This window comes from Stenella coeruleoalba, assembly GCF_951394435.1.
Source record: "Stenella coeruleoalba genome assembly, chromosome: 2".
NCBI lineage: Eukaryota > Metazoa > Chordata > Mammalia > Artiodactyla > Delphinidae > Stenella > Stenella coeruleoalba.
The window spans coordinates 77854443-77880868 of NC_137147.1; the positions used below are offsets into that span (position 1 = coordinate 77854443).

The window sequence follows — 26426 nt, forward strand, 5'->3', positions numbered from 1 at the left end:
CTCCTGTAGGAATCTAAAGTGTAAGAATCCAAGGTAAATGTACAGAGGTGCATCAACTATTTCAAAGTCTAAAATCAAGCATCTGTATATAAGCAATCACTTTGATTAAAATCTTCCAAGCTTAATTACTCCCTCTTAAAACATTTTAAATTCTATATTGGACAAAACAGATATAAATGTACTTGTGCAAATTAACTTTAAAAAACATAGTATGGCTTTAAAGTCACAGTTACTGCTGCAGCATCATACTATATGAGCACACTTGAGTCGTCACTCTGCATTAGCCATTATTCTTAGTTCAAGTGAACACACTGTCACATCTATTGACAATATATGTCTAATTACTCTGCACCCAAAAGGAATAAAGGATTAAGATGCTATTGAAACAAATTAATTTCTAGGGACTTTGATAAAGACAATAAACATTAACGGAATTTGGGAAATAAGATTTGCAGGGCTTATCTCTCTCTCTGTGTTAGACATTTCTTAGAGAAACCTCATCTGATTTAGGAGTAACAGGAAATAGGCACAACTCATTCCATTCTTCTATCGCATGTTAAAAAATAAAATTCATGCAATTTTCAAAAATTAATTTCTTATAAACCCAGTCAACAATTTCTTTAAAAAAGTAAAGTGTAACCTCTGCTTTGAGAGATGACAATAAAATTAGTAAGTTTAAATATTGCCATAATTAAGAAAAACAAAGTCATCATTTATACAAGCTTAAGAATTCAAGTTGCTTGTGCAATGAAATTAAAATTGATCACACACCAATCATTCTGAGCTACAAACTAACACGTAGATTACCTTGCAAGTCATATCGCCAATTGCTAATTTTATTTACATTAATGACAAGTAGTATAACATTTACCAATTACAAGTCTACAGGTCTACTTGTTGGTAGTAGTTGAGCTTTTCCAATAGGATTTTTTGGAGAACCTTTATACCAGACCCTCTCTTTATCTGATGGTCTTCTAAGGACCCTGTTATTTATGCCACGAGAAAAGCCCATATCATTATTTACAACAGATTTTACTATATCGTGATTTGTCAGATCATCCAAGGGAACCTTAATTTGGCCATTAGATATCACTTCCTGCTTACAAACTCTGGTGGACCCAAGAGAAGCATTTCCAGAGTTTGGGTGCCTCTTCATTTGTGAGAAAGATGTAGAAGTTACCTCCATGCTTGATTTTGAAATCGCATCAACATTCGACTGTTTGCATGATGTAGCCTTCTGTTCTTTAGGACTTGATCTGGTACATGGAATAGAGGAATCTTTTGATGTACATTCTACACGAGAGGGAAGAGCACTATCACAGCTCACTGATTTAACCAGAGGAGAAGCAGCATCACCAAGACTTGCTAGTTTATGTCTTGGAGGTTGTCCACCATACAACAACAAAGAATTAATTCTTCTGACAGACTGACGGACAGGCATACGCTGAAACTTAAGAGGTGACTTAACTTTTGTCCTATTTGGTTCATTTAAAGAAAGATTGTTAAACCACTGTATGTGGTCTGAAACCTTTCCATGCTCTGTCATTTGTAAATGTTCAGAAACCGTTTTATCACATGTTTCCACCAGTGACTGCTGTTTAACAATTCTCACAGGCCTAGGTTTTGACAGGTTTGCACTATTACACGTAATCTGCTCTGAGGAAGAGGCGCTAGCCACGTCCTCTCTAGAAGCTGCACATTTCAGTAAGTTCTCTTCGATCATATTTTCATTCTCCTTTAATTTAGTATTTAGTGTATCCCTTGGGGACTCTTGTTTCTTTATTTGTTCATCACTGGACAATTCCTGCTTGCTTAAATAATCTTTTGGTATATTCGAATGAATGTTGTCTTCTAGTTCTATCTTCATCTGAGTTGAGTAACATTTTATAGGGGCTTCTCTACCCAATTTTTGAGTTTGATGTAGTGAGAAGTCTCTTTCTGAAAAACTAATTTCATCTTTACTAGTGTGGTGTTCATTGGATTCTATCACAGTGAAATTATTAATTTCAAATAGATTTTTTTCTGTGCTACATTTGATAGAAGATGTTTCATTAAATTTTACTTTCCCTACATTAGTTAATGACGACTGCCTGTGATTTATCAATGCATGAAGATTACTTCCAGATTCAGAAAATGCTTTCTGAATTTTCACCACAGTCTCTGTGGTCAGGTTATTTTCATCCCCACTAAGAGAGCTGCCAGTTACGTTGTTATTATGCCTACTGTGTACATTAGAAGGGGTAAGCTCATATGACCTAACAGGTGACTTTTCAACCATCATATCGGTCTCCAAGGAAGAGTTTTCCACCTCAAGAACTGCATCTATTGGAGAAGCTTCATTTCCATCTATTTCTTGAAAACTTGAATTACTAGGTCCTGTCCAAGACATCCGGTAATTTCTTCCACCTAGTCGCTCTGGAGTTAATAAGTTTTCCTCAGACTTACTGATCTTTTTTGAACCTAAAATAAAGCAGTTCAGTGTTTTTAATCATTTATATCTGACCTAGTTTTGAAATGTTATTCAAATACATGACAAATTAAATACTAAGCATTTAATTCCGATAAACTAGATTTGTGTTAAAAGAGATAATTTTTACCTATAAATATGTCAAACATCTTTATATTTACATTTTTAAAGATCCTCCAATTATTCATAGACAAATACATTGCAATTCCAATATTTTCATTATTCAAACACGAATTTTCAATTTCTAGAATAGTAAATTACTTAATGTATTTTATCATTAAAAACAACTAAAGGTTATATGTCAATTATATCTCACTAAAATGGGAAGAAAATTTTTTAAAAAACAACGAAAGTAGGCTTTTGGGATAAAACTCTAACAATATCATGTAAATATACCTTTTTTTGTTAATCTTTCATCAATATATGGGCTAAAAAGCAGACCTGTTTTTACAGATTCAATCCTATTTTTTAAACTTTGTTGATTTGCAAGTCGTCGACCAACATTTTCAGATCTATCGACACCAGAACACACATTCTGTACAGAACAAAATGAAAAAGTTTTGGTTAAGAAATAAACCTAGTTAATTCAAAATATTACTTTGTAGTTATCAAAATCCTCTACAGCTGATTTTAAAAGGTGTGTATATAATTGAGGAACAATTTTATAGCAAACACAATATACTTGCATGCATGCTGATGAAAATTATAAGCATTTGACTTGGCTATTAGTGGATATTTTATGATCTAAAATAAAAACAGCCTCACAAATTAACTTAAAAAACTTTTTGTGTGTGTGATGACTGTGCCAGTACCTGTTCACAAGAGTGAAAGAAAACAGAAAAACAGAACAAAATCTTACCTCATGGAATTTACATTCTTGATGGGCAGATTTAGATCAGAAGACAGACAATAAACTATAAAGTATAATATACAATATATAAGGTGAAAAGTGCTAAGGACAAAAGCAAAGCAGGGTAAGGAGGATACGGAGTGGTGAAGGGTGGGGTATAATTTTAAACACAGTGAACAGAAGATGATTTGTGAGTAAAGAAAAATGAGAGCGACAGTCATGAAGGTATGAGGGGGAAGAACATTCCAGAACAGGAAAATGCCAGTGCAGCCTCTAAGGCTGAAGCAAGGTCTGGCACACTTGAGAAACTGCAGGAGGCAAAAGTGAATGAAGCCGAGAGAGCAAGGGAGGGTGGCAGGAGGAGAGCTCCAAGAGGGAGGCCAGGAACAGATCATGCGGGGCACTGCAGATCAGTGTAAGAACTTTGGCTTCTCTTTTTTTCCCCTCAGAGTGAAGCAAGGAGTCACTGAAGGGTTCTGAGCTGAGGAGTGACATGAGTGACATAATTTAACTCTGGTTTTTAGAGGATAATTTTGGCTCTAGTACTGCAGCAAGGTAGAAGCAGGTAGACCTACTAGTAGGAACTTGTAGTAATCCAAGTTCCAGATGACATAACTTAGAGAAGGTTAGAAATGTAGTACTGGTGAGAAATAGTCAGCCTGGATAGACTGAAAGCAGAAGTTAGACAGGATTCCCTAATGGTTTTGACGGTACATGTGCGAGAAAGTGAGGGGTCAAGAATGTCTGCATGCTGTTGATGGGAATGTAAATTGATACAGCCACTATGGAGAACAGTATGGTTGTTCCTTAAAAAACTAAAAATAGAACTACCATATGGTCCAGCAATCCCACTACTGGGCATATACCCAGAGAAAACCGTTATTCAAAAAAAGACAGGTACCACAATGTTCACTGCAGCACTATTTACAATAGCCAGGACATGGAAGCCACCTAAGTATCCATGGACAGGTGAATAGATAAAGAAGATGTGGTACATATATACCATGGAGTATTACTCAGCCATAAAAAGAAACGAAATTGAGTTATTTGTAGTGAGGTGGATGGACCTAGAGTCTGTCATACAGAGTGAAGTAAGAAAGAGAAAAACAAATACCATATGCTAACATATACATATGGAATCTAAAAAACAAGTGGTTCTGAAGAACCTAGGGGCAAGACAGGAATAAAGATGCAGATGTAGAGAACGGACTTGAGGACCGTTTCCTCTCCTTGGGGAGAGGAAAGTGTAAGCTGGGACGAAGTGAGAGAGCATGGACATATACATGGCATGGACATATACACACTACCAAATGTAAAATAGATAGCTAGTGGGAAGCAGCCGCATAGCACAGGGAGATCAGCTCAGTGCTTTGTGACCACCTAGAGGGGTGGGATAGGGAGGGTGGGAGGGAGACGCAAGAGGGAGGGGATATGGGGATACATGTATACGTATAGCTGATTCACTTGGTTATATAGCAGCAACTAACACAACAATGTAAAGCAATTATACTCCAATAAAGATGTTAAAAAAAAAAAAGAATGCCTGCATGGTTTTTGGCCTAAGTGATTAGAAGAATGAGTTGCCATAAGTGAGATGGTGAAGACTACAGGTAGAATAGAAGTGTGGGTGGAGGAGACGGGGAGGAGTGGAGAAATACCAACAGTGGAGAAGTGCATCTTGGGAGCTCTATTTGGGGCAGGTTACACTTGAGATGTCAACACCTCCCTACTTGGGATCAACACCCAAGTAGGGAGGTCAAGTAGGTAGGTCGGTTAAACAGTCAAGTTGTTCAGGAGAGCATTTGGGGCTAGAGATATAAACTTGAAGTCGTAAGTATATAAACTTGAAGTCGTAAGTATATAAGTCGTAAGTATATACATGATGTTTAGAGCTGATGATCACCGAGTGAGTGGAGTGAGAAAAGAAAAACCCAAGGGCAAAGTTTTGGGCACTCCAATGTAAAGGAATTAGAAAATTAACTGACAAAGAAGGAAGAAAATCATGAGACTATATGTCCTTGAAGCAAGGAAAGAAAGTATGCCAGAGAAGAGCAAGTCATCAGCCAGGTTACATGCTGCTGACATATCAAGGCTAACAAGGACTGGTCTGAGCAATGCTCAATTCATGAGTGATCTTATGAGAGCTGTTTCAGTGAGTGTTGGGGATGAAAGCTTCACTGGAATTGATTTCAGCAGAATAGAAAAGGAGGAACTGGAGATAACAACTCAAGTGTAAGGGCTGGTATAAAGAAGAGCAGAGAATGGGACAGTAGATGGAAGAGAGGCAGGGTTGAGAGAGTCTTTTAGCATCAAGTCTTCAGCTTTATCCTAATATAAACTTCAATGAAATGGTGAAAGACACTTACTCCATCTTTGCTGCTTTTCCCTAGATTAAATTTCAAACGAAGAGATCTTCGAACCTTTTCTTTACGGCTGATTTTAGGAGAGAAGCAGTCTGCTTTTCCTGATTCCACCCTAGAAAGAGTCAAATTAAAAACATCAGTTTATAGCATAAGAACTGGAATTCCTACGAAATAAAGTTTGAAAGTCCAGAGCAAATCACATTGTTAGTAATTGAATAGAGTAATAATTTTTTAGGTTTAAGATACCATATAGGAACACATTGTATTTGCATAAAAAATACAAGTATTTTATAAAATAAACTTTCCTGTTTATCACCAGAGTTTAGTCACTTATAAACCAGAATCATTAGGGTAGACTAGCTTTTTATATTAAAAGGAAATTTAAAAATTACACACATCAACATAAAATAGGATTTTAAGCAAGTAAAATGGATTCAAATTAGGAATCTTTCTCTAGAGGATATGCACTTGATTAATAAGACTATAAAGGCAAAGGGCATTTTTAAAAATTATGATTCTCAGTAGAAAGACACAAAATATTTTATTAACTGTATATACCAAATTTTTATCCAACCTGGATAAATTACCTGCAAACTTTTTTGCTTGCAAGCCTTTTACTTCGCCTTAGCACACCTGTACTGATCAAATGGTTTCCATTGACGGCGACAGGAGAGAGTGAACTCTGAGATGACCCTTCTGGGCTTGTATCAAAGTGAACTATAAAAATAACCACACGTGATAGACCACACATACTCATTTTCTTTTCAAAGTATAAAATATTAATAGCAATTAGATTTGAAGTCTTAATTTCCACCCCTAAACAACCACAAAATCACATAATTTCTGGTTAGAATCTTCAGGGGTCAAATAACCCAAGTCAACTGAAAAAAAAAATCTATTTCTTACTTTTTAGTTACCAATTAAAGGTCAGATTAAACATTATTTTTATATTAGAGTTTTGCTTTAAACTCTTTTAATACTACAAGGGAGGGGTGGGCACTGTTGCAGATTGGAGAAGGAGCAAGCTTTCGAGACAGACTTGAGTTTGTCCACCACTTACTAAATGGCTTTAGGCTCTAAAACTGGACTTCTATGGTGAATATAAATATTACTGTAACGTATATAAGATGTCTAGCACAGTACCTGGTACATAAGATTAATTAATGCTCTTATCAAAAATAAACTACTGAAAAACAATTTAGTATCTGAGTATCCAGTATGCACCTGCTAGCCAACTTGCTGTCTACCTGACTCTGGAGTGCAATTTGTCCAAAAGTTTTGGCAAACAAACAAAAACTGATGATCTATAACATACACCTAACCACTTGGCCACTGCCATGTCCCATGATAACAACTGGAGGTTACAACAGCTCATTTTGATTAAGTTATTTAACACTATACCATGAAACCAACTATAATAAAAAATTAGGGGAAAAGTATAATAGTTATGAGCAAAGGCTCCATATACATTTGATTTGTATTTGAATATTGCCCAGGATACACTCAACAAACATGAACCCTCTCAACTTATCATTGGTATCGATAAAGAATTCACAGGTCCCCAAACAGAAATATCCATGTTTTTTCAATTACAAAACCAGAAAATAATACAACCATTACAGTGACTTTTTGGGTGCATTCGGCTAAAAAGAAAGCTTGGAGGCAATATGATATATCCAATGTGACATAGGTAGCTTTATTCTAGGGCTGCAGTCTAGTTATCTTGAAAATATATCAGTGGTGACAAGGAGGCACAGTCAGAATAGATGGAATAACACACAGTTACAACACATATTAGAAAAAAATTAAAAATAAGTACACTATGGATTGTAGATTAATCTTGTTGCCTACATATATTAAAGAAAAGCATCATATCTGTTATAATCCAAACTTAGAAACCAACTCATTTTCAATTTTGCAGATGCAATTTACTGAATTGTGGCTGAGAAAGGGTCAAAGAAAAATGGTGAGTTAAAATAATAGAATTACTGATGCTGAACTTGTTAATTTTTTTATAAAAGAAGTTTCGCTAATGTTACAGTAACATAATGTTTAATCTATTTTTGGGGAACTTGGAGAGAAGGAATCTGCAGGTTCATTTCTTGGGGAAGATGATGTATTGCTAATAAACAAAGGCAGGTAGAACTATGATTCACATCTGTCACTTGGAAGTAGTCCTCCAAAGCAGAAAGCCTTTAAATACTAAAAACACACTAAGTTACTTTAAAGGAGTTTAAGTCTCCAGCCTGTGAATACAGATAGAACTACAGACATAGCTTCAGAGTTCTTATCATTACACTTTAATGAACCACAGAGAACCTGAAGAACCATAGAGAACAAGTTGCTATTCTGTTCACCTTTTTAATACAACAAACAAGGAAAATGTAAACCTTTCGGATAACAAAAGCGAAAGAGAGGCTTTTGGGAAGAAAACCTCATAACCCAGCTAACAAATTCAAATTGAAACTCTTAACATTGTCTGAAACCAAAGAAAATCTAAAAGAATCAGAGGCTACTCACATTTTGTCTAAATGTGACACAAATATGAGATGGAAGACCCTGGGCTTAGATTTTCAATTCATTTTGGGTTGACCACAGGTTAATACGAGCCAACTTGTATTCTACACATGCTAAAGGAGCAGACTCAATCCAAGATCACACTAACAAAAATTTGGTATTCAAATTAGCATGATTATATTTTTCTCTGAAGGCTCTGGTTGGCCACATTAGGAACTTGTATTTCATTTGGAATAAAATGGCTGGGCTGGTAAGGGATGTGGAAACCATGCCATAAGGATGGCTTTTTATAAAAGCCACTTGAGTATAAAACTTTAAAAATACTGCCCCCCAAATTAACCCACAATGGTACTTCAATGGTAACACCCCTACTCTGGATTCAGAGATGCTCAAACGCTGGTGACCTCAACTCAACAAAAGACAGCAATCCAGCCACAGCTACAGATCCAGAAGTAACTAAAGTAGAATTTAGGATGTTCAATCACGTAAAACCTGAGCACAAGTGCTATCCTATCCACAGTGACCCATAACTTTCAATAGGCATGGCAGTAAAACACACACACACACACACACACACACACACACACACACACACACACACAAATTATACTGAACCACTGTCTATTTTAAAAGTTAGGGGACTTTATAAAATTCAGAGATCTGATAAAACAGAGAATAAAACTCTGGCTCCTAAAGGGTCATATTAATATGAAATAGCACTTTGCCCAGAATAGGCACTCATGTTAATGTTTATAACCCAATTATATAAATTCTATTTGTTACCTGATACTGGTGTAGAAGTGCTACTGAAGAGATTACCTGGCAACAACTCAAAGTTACAATTGTGCTTGATGGACTTCCTTTTCTTACTTGAGAAACCATGGGAATCTACCGGTAGTTTACGCTTAGCATTTGGTGTAAGAATCATTGGTGAAATGGATAGCTGGGCTGAAAAAAAGAAAACTTGTTTTTTCTCCCACAAAGTTGATAAAATACAAACACTTTATATAATTTCTTCTTATAAAGCTATTTCTTAGAACCAAAAATGGGGGGGATATGTTTACATTAACATTATCAAATATATATTATAAAACTAAATTAACACTATGCAATTACTTAAAATAAAAACAGTGAAGTTGCAAAGAGGCCAGACTCTTAGTAACTTCAACACCAAATAGACTAAAAGATGCATATAATTCACATTAAAGAGTATTAAATAGGCAAGAAAAATTATAATCAAGGTGTTGAAACAAAAACTGATCTAAATATTTTTGATTTTCATCATAACTGAGTATTAACCAGCTAATGTCTTCAATCTAGAAAACAAAACAAGTGATCAAATTTTCTATTACTGGGTTGAATAATTTCAGCCACAAGCAAACCAAAAAAAAAAAAAAATTGGAACAAATATTAATAAACTTCTGGTTCTAAAATAAAAATGAGATTTATTTTCACATGTTCAATATCATCCAACTTACAAATGGAAGAACATGATTCAGAAGATCAAAGATATAACAATAGACTAAAATAAATTCATACCTACAATTTTACGTTCATTATATCCAATGTAATTATATATTATGTATTACATATATATAGCCAATGTCATAATATTATAGTACAATATCTCCACTAAAAATTACATTTGGAATTGATTAAACAAAATAAGTTAGGTAATCATTATCGTAATTAATTTTTGTATAATATATATAAATGTCCACTTAAATAAATATATATAATACCTACCAGTTCTTTCCTGTTGAGGTGTAATAGAGGGTGTCCTGTTAGATTTAAGTTTATTTAATGCTCCACTAACAAAATCTGAAATGCAAGGCATATTTATAATCATATAATCAATTATAACAACATTTACCTAACTTTTATCAATAATTCATATTGCTATTTGTGGTCTTTTAGCATCTAAGTTTATATCAGCTTATATGTTTTAAAGTCACTTAAGGTCATGTAAAAGGAATTATTTCAAAATAGGGGAAAAATACTAAAGGATATATTTGTATTTCATTCCCCTCTTATACTCCCATATCTCTCAAAAAAAAAAAAACAGATAAATAGGAAGACATTAAATACAGAATGAGAGACTTCCCTGGTGGTCCAGTGGTTAAGACTTTGCCTTCCAATGCAGGGGGTGTGGGTTCGATCCCAGGTCGGGGAGCTAAGATCCCACATGTCTCACAGTCAAAAAACTAAAAACATAACTTTAAAAATGGTCCACATCAAAAACAAAAAACATACAAATAAATAAATACAGAATGAACTGTAAAACAAGTATCTATAATGTATAGAAAGAGTATGGAAGAGGAAATCATTACCTTTTGAGGAAGGAAAGAAATGGCATTAAGAGAGGAATCTTTGCAAGGGAAATAAAACCTGGACAGTGTTCTGAAGGATTTGTAGGTGTTGATTAGGGTGGAAGGTAGAATTCAGGCAAGGTGACTAGTATATGCAAAGGTATGTAAGAAAAAAGAGAATTTATGTATACTAGAAACCAGGAGTTTGATACTGCTAGAGCAAACAGTGAACAGTGGATACGGTAAGAGATAAGTCTTGTGTATTAGGCAGAACAGGGCTGTGTATCATTTTGAAGAACTTTAACTTCTCCAAAGGCAAAAAGGAACAAAGTCATCATTTCTGCACTTTAGGAAAATCACTAAATCTGCAGCAGTATGACAGATTTATTGGGGGGTAAGCCTCCTTGGATGGAGACAGGCAAACTAGCTAAAGTTTCTTCTAAGTATGCTATTCAGTCATTCAACAAATATCTATTTTGTACCTATTATGTGTCAGACACAATGAAGATACAACAGTGGCCAAAATATGAAACAGTGACCTTTACAAAACTTACTCTATTGGAGGAAACAAACATTAAATATACTAAGGAAATAAATACCTATTGACAAATGGGTAAATAGTGTGAAGTACAAATATAACAATGGATTTAGACTGTGGAGTTAGAGGAGGTATCCTTGAGGAACTGGTATTTAAGCTGAGACCTGAAGGAAGAGTGGGAATTAGCCAGGCAAGAGAAGAAGGTCTTAACTGAGGTAGCAGCTATGGAAATGGAGGCATTATTAAAGGTATTTAAGAGATCAAAGTGATAGTGGGATGTGCGAATGAGGAAAGAGCAGATAAGGACGTCTAGAATTCTGACTTTGATGACTGAGTAGACAATGGCGCCATCCAAAGAAACTCAACAGGCCAGGAAAGAATGGAATGACATACTCAATATATTTAAAGATAAAAACTGTCAGCTATATCATTCAGATATGAAGGAGAAATACAGGGTTTCCCAGATGAACAGAAGCTGACAGACTTCATCAGTGCTAGACCTGCCTTACAAGAAATGCTGGAAGGAACTCTTCTACCAGAAAACAAAAAGGCAAAAGTAAACAAAATTTTGAGTAAGATGATAAACAGAATCAGAAAATTGCAACTCTATATCAAAATAAGCTGTCAAACAATTCTATAATAAAGGTTAAAGGGAAAAAAGCAGTAAAACTATAGCTACTTCAATTTGGTAGAGAACACAAAACATAAAGAGACAATTTCAGGCAACAGAAAGGTAAAAGGAAAAGGATGAAACTCATATAGGCAAATGAAGGTAGTAAGATGCTATTGGCAGAAAAAGGACTTTTATCTGTAAGACAATTTACACAAACCTCATAGTAATCAGAAAATATAAATCTAGAGGGACTTCCCTGGTGGTGCAGTGGTTAAGAATCTGCCTGCCAATGAAGGGTACATGGGTTCGAGCCCTGGTCTGGGAAGATCCCACGTGCTGCAGAGTAACTAAGCCTGTGCACCACAACTACTGAGGCTGCGCTCTAGAGCCCACATGCCACACTACTGAAGCCTGCATGCCTAGAGCCTGTGCTCTGCAACAAGAGAAGCCACCGCAATGAGAAGCCCGCGCACCACAACGAAGAGTAGCCCCTGCTTGCTACAACTAGAGAAAGCCCTTGTGCAACAATGAAGACCCAACGCAGCCAAAAATCAACAAACAAAATAAATAAATTTATTTAAAATATGTATATATATATATATATATATATATATATATATATATATATATATATATATAAAAATCTAGAGCAGAGACACAGAACATAAAAGAGAAAACTGAGAAAAACATCATAGAAAACCATCGAACCAAAATGGCAGACAGAAACACAAAGAAAAAGAAACAATGGAGATACAGAACAGTCAGAAAACAAAAGATAAAATGGCAGTACTAAGTCTTCATCTATCAATAATCATCCTAAATGTAAATGGACTGAATTCACCAATCGAAAGACAGAGTGGCTGGATGGATTAAAAAACAAGACCCAACTATATGCTGCCTCCAGGAGACTTACTTCAGATCTAAAGACAAACATAGGCTCAAAGCAAAGGGATGGAAGATGATACTCCAAGCAAATGGCAGCCAAAAGAAAATGGGTATAGCCATACTCATATCAGACAAAAATGACTTCAAGCTAAAAAAGTTAACAAGAGACAAAGGTGGACATTATATAATGATAAAGGGGACAATTCACCAAGAAGAAACAACAGTTAATATATATGCACCTAATATATGAGTGCCCAAATATATAAAGCAAGTATTAACAGACCTAAAGGGAGAAACTGACAACACGATAACAGTACGGACTTTTAACACCCCACTTACATCAATGGATAGTTCATCCAGAAAGAAAGTCAACAAGGAAGTAGCAGTTTTAAATGAAACATCAGACCAGATGAACTCAATAGATTTATACAGAACATTCCATCCAAATACAGCAGCACACATTCTTCTCAAGAGCACATGGAACATTCTCATGGATTGAGCATAACTTGCAACACAAGTCTCAATAAGTTTAAGAAGACCGATATCATATCAAGCATCTTTTCCGATCATAATGGTATGAAACTAGAAATCAACTACAAGAAGAAAGCTTGAAAAATCAGAAATACGTGAAGACTAAACAACATGCTACTGAACTACTGAGTCAATCAAGAAATCAAAGGCGAAAACCAAAACAAAACAGGTGAATCCTACCAAACATTCAAAACAGATTTAATACCTATCCTTCTCGAATGCTTCCGAAAGACTGAAGAGGAGGGAGCACGTGCTAACTCATTTTATGAGGCCAAATTTCCCTGACACCAAAACCAGGCAAGACAATGCAAAAAAAGAAAATTATAGGCCAGTATCTCTGATGAACATAGATGCAAAAATCCCCAACAAAATATTGACAAACTGAATACAACACTACATTAAAAGGATCAAATACCCGCAAATCAATCAACATGATACACTGCATTAATAAAATGAAAGATAAAAATCATATGATCATCTCAATAGATGTAAAAAGCATTTGACAAGATTCAACACCCATCTGTGACAAAAACTTTCAATAAAATGGGTATAAAAGGGAAGTACCTCAACATAATAAAGGCCATATATGATAAACCCACAGTCAACCTTATACTCAATAGCAAAAAGGTGAACGCTTTCCCTCTAATATCAGGAAGAAGATAAGGATGCCCACTCTCACCCCTCTTATTCAATACAGTATGGAAAGTCCTAACCAGAGCAAACAGAAAAGGAAAAAATAAATAAATAAAAGATATCCAAATTGAAAGGAAGAAGTAAAACTGTCACTATTTGCAGAGGACATAGTTTATATATATATATATATATATATATATATATATATATATATATATAAAACCCTGAAGACTCCACTAAAAACCTATTTGAAATAATAAGAAAACAATCCCATTTTACAATCACAACAAAAGGAATAAAGTACCTAGGAGCAAATTTAACCAAGGAAGTAAAAGACCTGTACATTGAAAATGCTAAGGCACTGTTGAAAGAAACTGAAGAAGACACAAAGAAATGGAAAGATACTCTGTGTTCATACATTAGTAGAATTAACACTATTAAAATGTCCATAGTACCTAAAGCAACCTAAAGACTCAATGCAATCCCTGTCAAAATCCCAATGACATTTTTCATGTCAACAGAATTAAAAATCCTAAACTTTATATGGAAACACAAAAATTCCTGAAAAGCCAAAGCAATCCTGAGAAAAAAGAACAAAGCTGAAGGTATCACACTCCCAGATTTCAAATTATATTACAAAGCTATATAGTATTCAAAACAGCCTGGCATTGGCAGAAAAACAGACACATATCAATGGAACAAAATTCAAAGCCCAGAAATAAATCCATACATATATGGACAATTAATTTATGACAAAGATGGCCAACAGGCACATGAAAAGATGTCCAACATTACTAATTATTAGGGAAATGCAAATCCAAACCACAATGAGATACCATCTTACACCTGTTAGAATGGCTATTATCAAAAAGGCAAGAAATAACAAGTGTTGGAGAGGGTGTGGAGAAAATGGAACCCCCATACACTGTTGGTGGGAATGTAAATTGGTGCAGCCACTGTGGAAAACATTATGGAGATTCCTCGAAAATTTAAGACTAGAACCACCTTATGATCCAACCATTCCATATGAGGATATTTATTCAAAGAGTATGAAAACACTAATTTGAGAAGACACACGCATCCCTATGTTCACCGCAGAATTATTTTCAATAGCCACGATAAGGAAACAACCTAAGTGTCCATCATTGGATGAATGGATAAAGAAGATGTGGCACATATATACAATGGAATATTACTCAGCCATAAAAAGAAACGAAATTGAGCTGTTTGTAATGAGGTGGATAGACCTAGAGTCTGTCATACAGAGTGAAGTAAGTCAGAAAGAGAAAGACAAATACCGTATGCTAACACATATATATGGAATTTAAGAAAAAAAAAATGTCATGAAGAACCTAGGGGCAAGACAGGAATAAAGACACAAACCTACTAGAGAATGGACTTGAGGATATGGGGAGGGGGAAGGGTAAGCTGTGACAAAGCGAAGGAGAGGCATGGACATATGTACACTACCAAATGTAAGGTAGCTAGTGGGAAGCAGCCGCATAGCACAGGGAGATCAGCTCAGTGCTTTGTGACCGCCTGGAGGGGTGGGATAGGGAGGGTGGGAGGGAGGGAGACGCAAGAGGGAAGAGATATGGGGATATATGTATATGTATAACCGATTCACTTTGTTATACAGCAGAAACTAACACACTATTGTAAAGCAATTATACTCCAATAAAGATGTAAAAATAAATAAATAAATAAAATGGGGCAGGGGGAGGAAACAACCTAAGTGTCCATCAATGGATGAATAGATAAAGAAGATGTGGTATATATATACACAATGAATACTATTCAGCCATAAAAAAGGACAAAATCTTGCCATTTGTGACAATATGGGTGGACCTTGAGGGTATAATGCTAAGTGAAATAAGTCAGACAAAGACAAACACCGCATGCTTCCACTCATATGTGGAATAAAAATCCCAAACAAACTAAAACAACCAAAATAAATGAACAAACCAAATAAACCAAAATAAACACACAGATACAGAGAACTGAGTTATGGTTACCAGAGGGAAAGAGAGGTGTGGGAAGGGCGAAATGGGTAAAGGGGGTCAACTGTATGGTGATGGATAGAAATGAAACTTTTGGTGGTGAGCACACCATAGTGTATAGGTAAGTCGAAATTTAATGTCCACATGAAACTTACAATAATGTTATAGACCAATGTCAGATCAATAAAAATACATAAACAGTAAATTTTTAAAAGGGAGGGGGGAAGCTTGCTGGATAAGACATTTAGGCTGGGTTTTGACAAGTGGATATTATTTGAACAGTAGAGGTAGATGGAAGTAAAACATTATATCAAAAAGTATAAGCAAAAGAACAAAGTGTCTAAAAATAATGAATAAAGAAAGCAGTTTGACTAAAGTATAGACTGCATAAAGGAGAGATAGGATACAGTAGAAAGGCATGGTAAAGCAATCCTATGAAAGATCTTTAATGTCAGGCTACAGATATCAGTATTAATGAAAGTTTCTGAAGGGTATGCATGTGAGATACATGATTAGAATTATATATTAAGAATATCGCCTTGACAGCAATAAGCAGGGCAGATTCAAGGAGGAGGCACAAAGACCAAGAAGGAAATTCTTACAGTAAACATGCAGTAAACACTGCAGATAGAATCTTACAGAACCTGAAAACTCTGTGAATACAGACGGTAAAGTAATAGTTGGGCACCTATGGCTTAAAGCTGTGACTAGAGAATGGTGGTACCATTAATAGAAAAAAGAATTCGAGAAGAACCAGTTTAAAGAAGGTGAAGATGATCATTTCAAAATGCTGAGCTCAAGCACCAAGGAAAAGCAGAAGTGTGATGTCTGCCTAGTAGAGACTTTTACTAAAGTGGTTTGACATTTGTGAGATAACAGTGGTAGAGATTTAAGTGCTCATCTATTTAGATGCAATAAGTGAAACTTACAGGAGTGAATGAAATCACAAAGGGAAAAGGGTAATAAGATGATCTGTATCCAAGAATATCTGAATTTGGGGTAGGAAGTTTTGTGGGTTGAATTGTGTGCTCCAAAAAGATATGTTTAAGTCCTAACTCCCAGTACTTGTGAATGTGACCTCATTTAGAATTAGGGTCTATGCAGATGAACTCAAGTTAAGATGAGGTCATTAGTACACCCACTGGTGCCATGACAGTTCAGAGGCCGATCATAAGAGGCCAAAAAAGTGGGTGGTACTCCAACTCCTGGAAATCCCCACCCCTCCTCCAAGATAGTTAGAATACTCCTCCCACTTGTTAGCCTATGAAATTACCAGCCCATAAAAACTAAGACCCTCACACCTCAGGGCCGCTCGCCCTTCAAGACAGTCTACCTATTGCCTTCTGAGATGGCCCACACTCTGTCTGTGGAGTGTGTATCTCTAAAATAAACCTGCTTTCACTCAAAAAAAAGAAAAAAATAAAGATGAGGTCATTAGGGTAGGCCCTAATTCAATGTGATTGGTGTCACAGAGAAACACCTAGGGAGTTCGCCATATGACAACACAGGCAGAGATTGAAGTGATGCAGCTGCAAATCAAAGAATGGCAAGAATCGATAGCCACCACCAGAAGCCCGAAGAGGCATGAACAGATTCTCCCTTAAAGGTTTCAGAGGGAACATGGCCCAGACAACACCTTGATTTCAGACTTCTAGCTTCCAGAACTGTGAGACAATAAATTTTGGTTGTTTTAAGCCACCCAGTTTGTGGTAATTTGTGGTACTTTGTGGTACTTTGTTACAGTACTGTACTGTACAGTACAGTACTTTGTTACAGAACAAAGAAGGCATAAGGGAAATCTACAAAGGAGGCAAAAAAAAACCAAGGAGGAGGCAAAATCATATCAGCCAAAAGATTCAAAAAGGCATCGGACAGTTAACAGAAATTGGTTCTGATACGCAAAAGATAAGAAATTTCCTAAGGCAACTGGAGGAATAGTCTGTCTTCCCAATCAAGAAGATTAAGAAGTCTCATGATTGATTCCACCAAGAGGAAACTTTGGTTCTTTTTGATTCTTCCTTGGTAATGTTTCCTTCATTATTTAGTTCATACTGCTAATTTATATTATTGTTTCAAGTCATGATCTCACACATGGACTACTGCCACACATTTTTGACTATTCTCCCTACCTCCAAGTCTCAATTCTCCAAACCAGATGATTTTCTAAAATAGTGTAATCATGTTATGCCTCTCTCCAAACCTTCAATGGTTCTCCAATACCCAGTTTAATGTTCTAATTCTTTAGTGTGAGTTCAAGCTTATCATAATACCATCCTAATCCCTAGGTTGAGCCACTCAAGTCATGCAGACATAGATTACTTCTACCTTACAGACACAGACATAGATTACTTCTAGTTTACACAAATCTTTCTTCATAGCATCCTCGAATAGGATACAAATATTCTGACCCTCCACCCAGTTCTCCTAGATTCTACCCATTCTTCAAGAAGGTTCAGTTTAACTTTCTTTTTATAGTGTCCCTGGTCATTACAACCAGGGAACTTTTCTCCCTGGAATGCAGTTTATATTTGTGTTAAACATCTAGCACATAAATATTAGATTATATTGTCATTTTTATTTTTCACATGCATATGTCATGCCTCTCCAACTATGCTGTAAGCACCAAAAAGGCATACACCATAGCTTATGCTTTTTTATGTTCAAACACATTTCAGGCAAAAGCAAATTGCTGTACATCCACAAACAGGACTGCCATGACCGCTTACCTCCTACACTTTGTCTTCGCTTTCTCTTACAGTCACCAGGAGTTTCATAATCACCTTCTTCAAAGCCTTCTAGTGATGGAGTAGCACAGAGTTCATCAATACCCAACATAGCTGGTATCTTTTCTAGGATAAAATCTGGAACATGTCCTAAACGAAAATGTTCACAATTAAGATGGTTCCTCTACTCCCCCTCAAAACATTGCAATAGTATATAGCCACTTTCTAACAGTTGTCTTCATAGTTCACTTAGAAAAAGCTGGGATCTCCCTCATTTAAACAAATCCCATTATTTAATAATGCAACTACATCTTACCAATATCTGATGCATAATCAATAAGAGTTTGTACTACTGCAGCCTGTAATCGTAGCTTTTTTTCTGTGTTAGCAGACATCTTCTCATGCCCTTCACTTGTCTGAAGAAGATTTGGTGCAAATATCACAGCAAGATTGCTGCTATCCATCTTATTCTCACTGCACCTTAAAGGAAAAAAGGTTTTATGAGATGGAGCTAAAGATAAAAATACAGAGTTAAAATAACATATTGGGCACATTTTGCAGACCTCTTATTTTATCAGTTAAACACAAATCAAGACACAGTTATCCTTCATCTACCCATCTACATGACTGGCTTGAAATAAGACAGAACCAGAAATACACAGCCTCTCTGTGCTTAAATCTATGTCATAAAAACATTGCTACCCATAGAGTTCACGCTTTGTTTTTCCACACAAATTGAACACATTTCTTTGATTTTTCAAACCCACACACAGAAAATTCGAAGTGCTGAAGGCAGCCAAGTATGTCTAAAACCAGCAGTCTCAATGACAGCAGGGAGAAGGGAAAAATTTGAAAAGCAAATCGCAAATATTTTAGAAACACAATAATCTGAAGCCATTCAATGGACTAAGAAGCCTATAAACACCAATAAGCCATTAAGGCATCCACCATGACAACCCTAAGACAGCAAGGAAATATTATATTTGGTATATTGTTTTTTTAAATGATACAGGGTATACCTCTTATAGTAAGGAAAAATATAATATTTTTAAGAAAAATTTCCATGCCAAATGAAATTTAATTTCTTATCATAAGGGTAAATCTAGCTAGTTGAGAAATTAAACTACCATCTCCCAAAACTTTTAATTACTACTCACCTAAGAGAAACTTTCCTGAGAAAGTTAAAGAAGTATCTTAATATATCAATTGTGTGGTCAGCCATAAGACAGGAAAGCAACAATGTAGCTTTATTCTTCTCCTCTGTTCTTAATTGTTGAGCTTTGAAAAGTGCTTCATGCAAATCAGCTGGGAGAATGGGCTCTGGCAATTCCCTAAAAAACTGCTTAAGAAGCCCTGCAATATCACAAGCAGGTGCAGAAGACAGGCATCTTTCACCATGATCCAGTTTATTCTGAAATAAATACAACAATCTTGAGCGTTCGGGGGCTTAAGGGTTTAATGCAAATAAAGTATCCTTTCTTATACTCTAAAGAGCTTTCTTTAATAAATTTCTCTTAACTCTTGTTTTAGCATTTATCACTTCTCTTTAGAAGGCTAAAAACAAAATTTAAAAAAATTTTCATTTCATATAGTACATTATAGGAACAAGGACCATGAATCTGAAAGTACTCTGTAAACTTTTAAAGCATTATAAAATATAAATAGCTTGATTATGACAATCATTTCACAACATATACATATATCAAAACATCAGGTTGTACACCTTAAATGTATTTGTCAATTATACCTCAATTTTTTAAAAAAGCATTATATAAATGATATACATTTTGGAAAAAAGAAAAAGGTTCTTCTGCCATGAAAAAAAGCTTTCTGCAAACTCAATTTCTGTCCATAATTCATGTAATAGTTCTAAATATTTCAATCCTAAAAACCAAATTAAAAAGTGGTACAAATGAAAAATTATAGTTCAAGAATATGCTTACCTTTAGTGCTTTTAGACGAATAACAGATCCTGATTTCCTAAAAAGCCCTTCTGTATGAATATGCTCTTCTAAAGATGTGCAAGCATCAACAAGAAAACTGAAAGAGAGAACTCTTTTTAGGTGGTAAGACACACATCTCTCTAAATCCTATTCTCCTGCCAGAGACTACACCCCTTTCAGCTCTGATGCTACAAATCCCTTTAATCTCTGTGATAGAAGGTTACTTTTAGTTTTCCTTCTTGCTTCCTAAACTCTTCTCTAAAGCCCATCTTTTTACCCATGACAACTTCAGTGAGCCTGCTCAATCCCCGATCCTTGCCAATCTTAATCCATTTCTCTGCTTCAGCTCAGAGCACAAGATTTGTCTTTTTTTTACTGCCTTCACTTCTTCATATCCCAGTCTTTGCTCAACCCTCTGCAATCAGACTCATCCCCATTACTCCATCAAGATCACTAATGGCCTCTGCCTTGCCAAATCCATGGTCAATTCACTGTCTTTATCTTGCTTGTCCTACCAGCAGCTGATACACTCGACCACTCTGTGACGGCCCTGAAAATACTCTTCTTCACTACACTTTTGGAATTTCTGCTGTCTCCCTGACTGCTCTTTCTCAAACTTTTTCTGGCTCCTCTTTTTCTGCCAGACTTCTCCATCCTAGGATCAACCAGGGCTCTAAGGCCTTCTCCATTTCTTTACCTATTCTCTCTCCACAGGTGATCTTGCACAGCACACATAGCTTAAAAAACCTACCATCAACTACATTTGCCCAAAAATAAGGCAAGGCTTTTTTTTTTTCTCACCAACATTACCTGTCAGAAAGTCAGATATATCCATCCCAGTCCTTACAATCCTTCACACATTTAGAGGTGTGGGCTCAATTTCTTTATACTGAATAATTTTTAACAATCAATATTGGCTTTAGATGCTTAGGTAACAGCTGGTAACAAAAAATTTGAATGGATGTCAGCTGCAAGTAAATGAAAGCATTGTACTGGTGCATAGTGGCTGAATGTTCCAGAGTAACTGACAGAAAAACTTTCTTTTTAAAAAAGCAGACAAAGAAACGACAACAAAGATTTAGTCATTATTACTAGAGATATGACTGCAATTCTAAACGCTGAAAATCATCATTAAAAAAAACCTTTCATAGGCCATTTAAAAAGCAAAATAGTAAGTGGTTACCTCATGAAGATTGTGAATCTGTACCTATAGGGTGAGTGAGGGAAAATTGTTCTAAGGCAGCAAGGTGTTCAACAAATACTTTTGGACAATGCACCAATTAAAAACCTAAGTTATTAGACTAGAGTAGCCAGAATGAACCTTACTTTGGATAGAGGGGAAATGAATTAGTAAGAGCTAAGGTAGTATCTTTCTACTACGCATTTTTAAACTATTTTCTTAAGCCGTAAACTTCCCTAGCAACTTCTGATGCAGTTAGTCCAAAAGGTTATTTACAAATAGTGACACAGAAAAGCTCGTGTTAAATAATTTATATTCACAAATACTCCGATAGTTAAATATTCTTTTGTCCAACATTTCTAAGATAAAAAATATTAAAATTATAAATGAATTGGTAGTTTAGTATATTACTGAGTATCATCAAAACAGCAATGAAAACATCGGTACAGAACGGAAAACTCTGCCTTAGAACAAAAATAATTTGCTTTCTAACATTTATTCATTACTAAACCTTAAAATTCAATCCTGAAAATGAGTACAAATTAAAAAGTTAAAATACGCAAAAGTTTAAAAAACAACTTTTAACATTAGTTGAGAAATAAAATCATTTGCTAGTTCCAACTAATTTTGTGCGCCATTCAACTATTTATTGTTAAACATTCCAATACCAGTTTGAAATATTTACTCTTCATTTCAAAGTTTGCTCACCTTGGAATATGTCCATATTCTGGAACAACAGACTGGGGCAATGCATTAAAAGGTACTCCAAATATTTTACCCTAAAATGACAAAGTCAGTTACTCTAACACAAATATTAGGCTCAATATAAGTTTTCTTAAACATTAGGCAAATTAAAAACCTCACAAAATAAAACAAGATAGCAGAAATAAACTATTGGTCGAGACACAGAAAACAATTACATCAAGTATATTTGTTAAAAAATAACTACTTTATACTAGATATTATGCTAGATGCTGGGAGTACAAAAATGGTCAAGATAGAGTCATCGCCCTTAAGCAACGCAGCAAATTCCCTCAGTTTCCAATCCCACAACAGAAAATCAATCCATTTAGTGTTCAGTAAGGAAATTCTTAAACAGAATTTGGCCCAATATGCTAACATTTCTGGAAAATACTACAAGCTCCTTTAGTAACTATATAAATACTGACCTTAAACTTTCTGTTGGTCACCTTATAAATACTAACTTGAACAAAAGGCCAAATTGGCCTATAACAGTAATTCCTGTCACTCAGTACTTCCTAAAATTATATCAGGGTGGTTCCTTTTATACCTGATTATCTTTTCCACACTCTATGGGAGAGTACTAATCAAACTGTTCTGAGGTATCCAAGGAAGGGATTCTGCAAACAATTTAAATTTCACGTCGTACTTTCAAAACCAATTTTAAAAAGTCAGAGTGGAATGTATTACTCGCATTCAAATTTTAATACATTTGAAGATCCCAAGAGCACATTTGTACGTTGGTTAACTTGAGTGTTTGTGCACACCTCTGAATAAAGAATCTGCCACTATCTTTGGGCATATATTCAAACTTCTTAAAAACAAGTCACTGATTAAGAAGGTTGTAGCTTTGCCTTGGACTTAAACGTAAATTAAAGGGATTTCCCTGGTGGCTCAATGGTTAAGAATCCGCCTGCCAATGCAGAGGACACAGGTTCGAGCCCTGGTCCGGGAAGATCCCACAAGTGGAGCAACTAAGCCTGTGCGCCACAGCTACTGAGCCTGTGTTCTAGAACCCGCGAGCCACAACTACTGAGCCCGTGTGCCACAACTACTGAAGCCCGAGCGCCTAGAGCCTGTGCTCTGCAACAAGAGAAGCCACCGCAATGAGAAGCCTGCGCACCGCAGCGAAGAGTAGCCCCTTCTTGCCGCAACTAGAGAAAACACGTGCCCAGCAACAAAGACCCAATGCAGCCAAAAATAAATTAATTAATTAAAAAAAATTCAAGCCTGTATATGTCTGCTTATATGAAATTAGATTAAGTGGGCATATCTAATCACTCATATGTGATTTAGTTCAGATCATATGTGATTTAATTTAGTTTAGCTACATCTGCTCTCCATGAATGCTCTTGAAGCACTTGTGTTGTAAGAGTACCTTATTTAACCTGTTATTTATAATAAGAAATCATTCAGGGAATTCTCTGGTGGTCCACTGGTTAGGACTCCACGCTTTCACTGCTGTGAGCCTGGGTTCCACCCCTGGTCGGGGAACTAAGATCCCGCAAACCACAGTGCAGCCAAAATCATTCAGTATTCTTAATGATTTGACAAAATCTTACTAGTCCCTTTTCAAGTAGCTGGCTCAATTTAACTGACGAATATAGAAAAGACTGTGTAGCATAGTGCTTAAGTGAGCAGGCTCCTAGAGGCAGGACTGCCAAGTTTTAAATCCTGGCTCTTCCACTTATTAGCTGAGTGACCTGGATTAAATGGTCATTCTCTGTGCCTCAGTATCCTTATATAGGTCCTAAGTCATAGAGTTGCAGAGAGAATTAAATGAATTAAAAGATGTAAAACATCAGTGTCTGACAAAGCAAACATTCGAAGAATATTTGTTGCTGTTACAATTATTTCAAGGTGAGCTATTAAAAAAAAAAAGTTAGGGGGACTTCCCTGGTGGTCCAGTAGTTAAGACTCCGTGCTTTCATGGCAGGGGGCACAGGTTCCATCCCAGGTTGGGGAACTAAGATCCCGCATGCTGCATGGTGCAGCCAAAAAAAAAATTAAATTAAAAAAAAAACTTAGTATGGGCAACCCCTTATTTGGGTAAATCAGAATTTTCTTGATACTGTGCAACCAAACAAAATGCAAAACTAAATCAGATGCTGAAGCTGATTGTAAGTTTACAAATGTCTTACATAACCAGAATTCAGCGTTTTTTTTTTCAAGTCTCATTACGCTCAATAACTGGCTTCACAAGTAAGTGCTATAATTTAATCTCATAAAATAAAACTAATAACATGCTTTTAAAATTTTATGTATTAGAACATCACTTACAATATCATCTTTAAAAAGATGTCTAGCAAGTTTCTTAAAGAGCTCAAAACTATCATTAGATAACAAACGCCAAAGAGCCAAAGAAATCTAGTATTCAAATAATTACCTAACATGTTAGATCTCGTTCGTGTTAACACAATGATCTTCTGTATTTCTCTATTAGAATATTTTTATTAGGGTTTCTAGCATGATTACCAATTAGGATGAGGACCTCTGATTATCATAACAACTAGTGGCATGTGACAGGCATTGTGTGCTAGTCTCATCTACAGATCTTATAATTTTTTTAAATCCCCTAAACAACTCAACGAGAGATACCATTCCCATTTTATAGAGTAGGAAACTAAAGCTTAGGACAAGCAGCCCAAGATCACACCCCAGGAATCAAACTCAGGTCTATCTGACTCTAAAGGCCAAGTGTCAGTTTTTCTTGAGGGGTAAGAAAAAAATCTGCATACAAATTCTTTCATATACGTACAAAACCTACTATATTTGAGATCTTGGAAAGCCAGTTTTATAATCAGAAGAAACCACTTAGTTTTTAAATATAAACAAATATGTTGCCAATAAGTTGCAAACAACAAAAATAATTTCTCCAGAATTTATAAGCTGTTAAGAGGAATATACATTATTTGTCAGTTTTCTTCTCCAAGTACTTATTTTCTTTCAGAAACTATAAACTATTAAGAGTTATGAAAATTAATTTTTAGTTTTCATCTGTATTTAGAAAGCACCATATAATTAGGCAAGTAAATCTAAAACAAAATGCTTTATATTCAACTTATTTTTCACAATGAAATTCTTGACGATTCTGTAGAGATATTAAAATCTCATTCGAAATCCCCTAACCTCAACCACCCAAAAATCAACAGCTTCTGAATCATTCCACTGTGGTTTCTCAATTTACTCATTAATAAAAAAAAAAAACCTTTATGTCTCAAAAATATGATATAGCCAAGCAGCAAGCATGTTCTTTTCAAATAGGTGAATATAAAGTTATTATCTAAAGCCTATTTCTAATACTGTCACACCTCATCTACTGATTCATTTAAAAAAGATACTGGTAGCTCTTGTTCCTCTCCAAATATTACTCAAACAGTGGTGGTGGGGTAGTGTTTGTCTCCCTTCCCACGTGCAACTTGTTCAAAATACAATAACTTAGCAGGACATTTTTATTTGTCACAATTGGGACACGCTACGCGCATCTAGTGCATAGAAGCCAGAGATGCTGCTAAACATCCTATAATGCACAGAACAGCTAACCCCAATACCCCCCAAAGAATTATCTAGTTCAAAATGTCAGTGTTGCTGAAGTTGACACACTTAAACATTTTCTCTTTTGGATCCATATAGAATGAACATTTTAACATGACCCGGTAATAAGTGATGGTAGGGAATACGCCCCCCTCCTTTTTTAACCTAAATCTCTTTCCCCATAACTTACCACGATTTCCGTGGCTGCTGTCTCCTGTCTCCTGCGATCGCACTGCCCGCGGCCACCCTTGACCTTAACGCCATAAACAGCCCGAAGCTGCTGTACAACGGCCAACCGCACCAGCCTCTGATCCCACATCCCGGACACGTCGCCCACTCTCCGAGGTGGGATCTGAGTCCTGACCCTCTTTCGCCACCAAGTCTTCCAATTTCCGAACACTCTCAGTTTTGCGCTCAGCTCCGCTGCCTTCCGGCCACGTCTGGCACTCTTCCGGCCCCGGACCCCAGCCACTTCCACGGCTTTTTCCTTGCTCCACCGACCGTCTTCTCTTAGCCCTTTGACCTAGCCACACCTCACGTTTCCTTCACTTACACCGGCATTCTTTCTAGTCACTTAATCCTTTCGGCTACTTACACAG

General features: G+C 36.0%; 1 protein-coding gene across 2 annotated transcripts; it reads right to left on the reverse strand.

Moving 5' to 3' along the window:
• Positions 1–5: 5 nt before the first annotated feature.
• LOC307182218 (rho GTPase-activating protein 11A-like) lies at positions 6–26146 on the reverse strand (the record flags this gene model as incomplete). Of its 2 annotated transcripts, none has more annotated exons than XM_079913441.1 (12): positions 6–2460; positions 2864–3002; positions 5684–5792; positions 6268–6397; positions 9017–9145; positions 9944–10018; positions 18433–18579; positions 18746–18909; positions 19587–19840; positions 20373–20469; positions 22261–22331; positions 26018–26146. In XM_079913441.1, 12 exons carry the CDS (start codon positions 26144–26146, stop codon positions 875–877), a joined length of 3030 nt encoding a protein of 1009 aa, XP_079769567.1. In that variant the 3' UTR covers positions 6–874. The 2 variants fall into 2 exon arrangements, with proteins under 2 accessions (XP_079769567.1, XP_079769566.1); XM_079913440.1 differs by having other exon boundaries at positions 8981–9145.
• Positions 26147–26426: the final 280 nt, after the last annotated feature.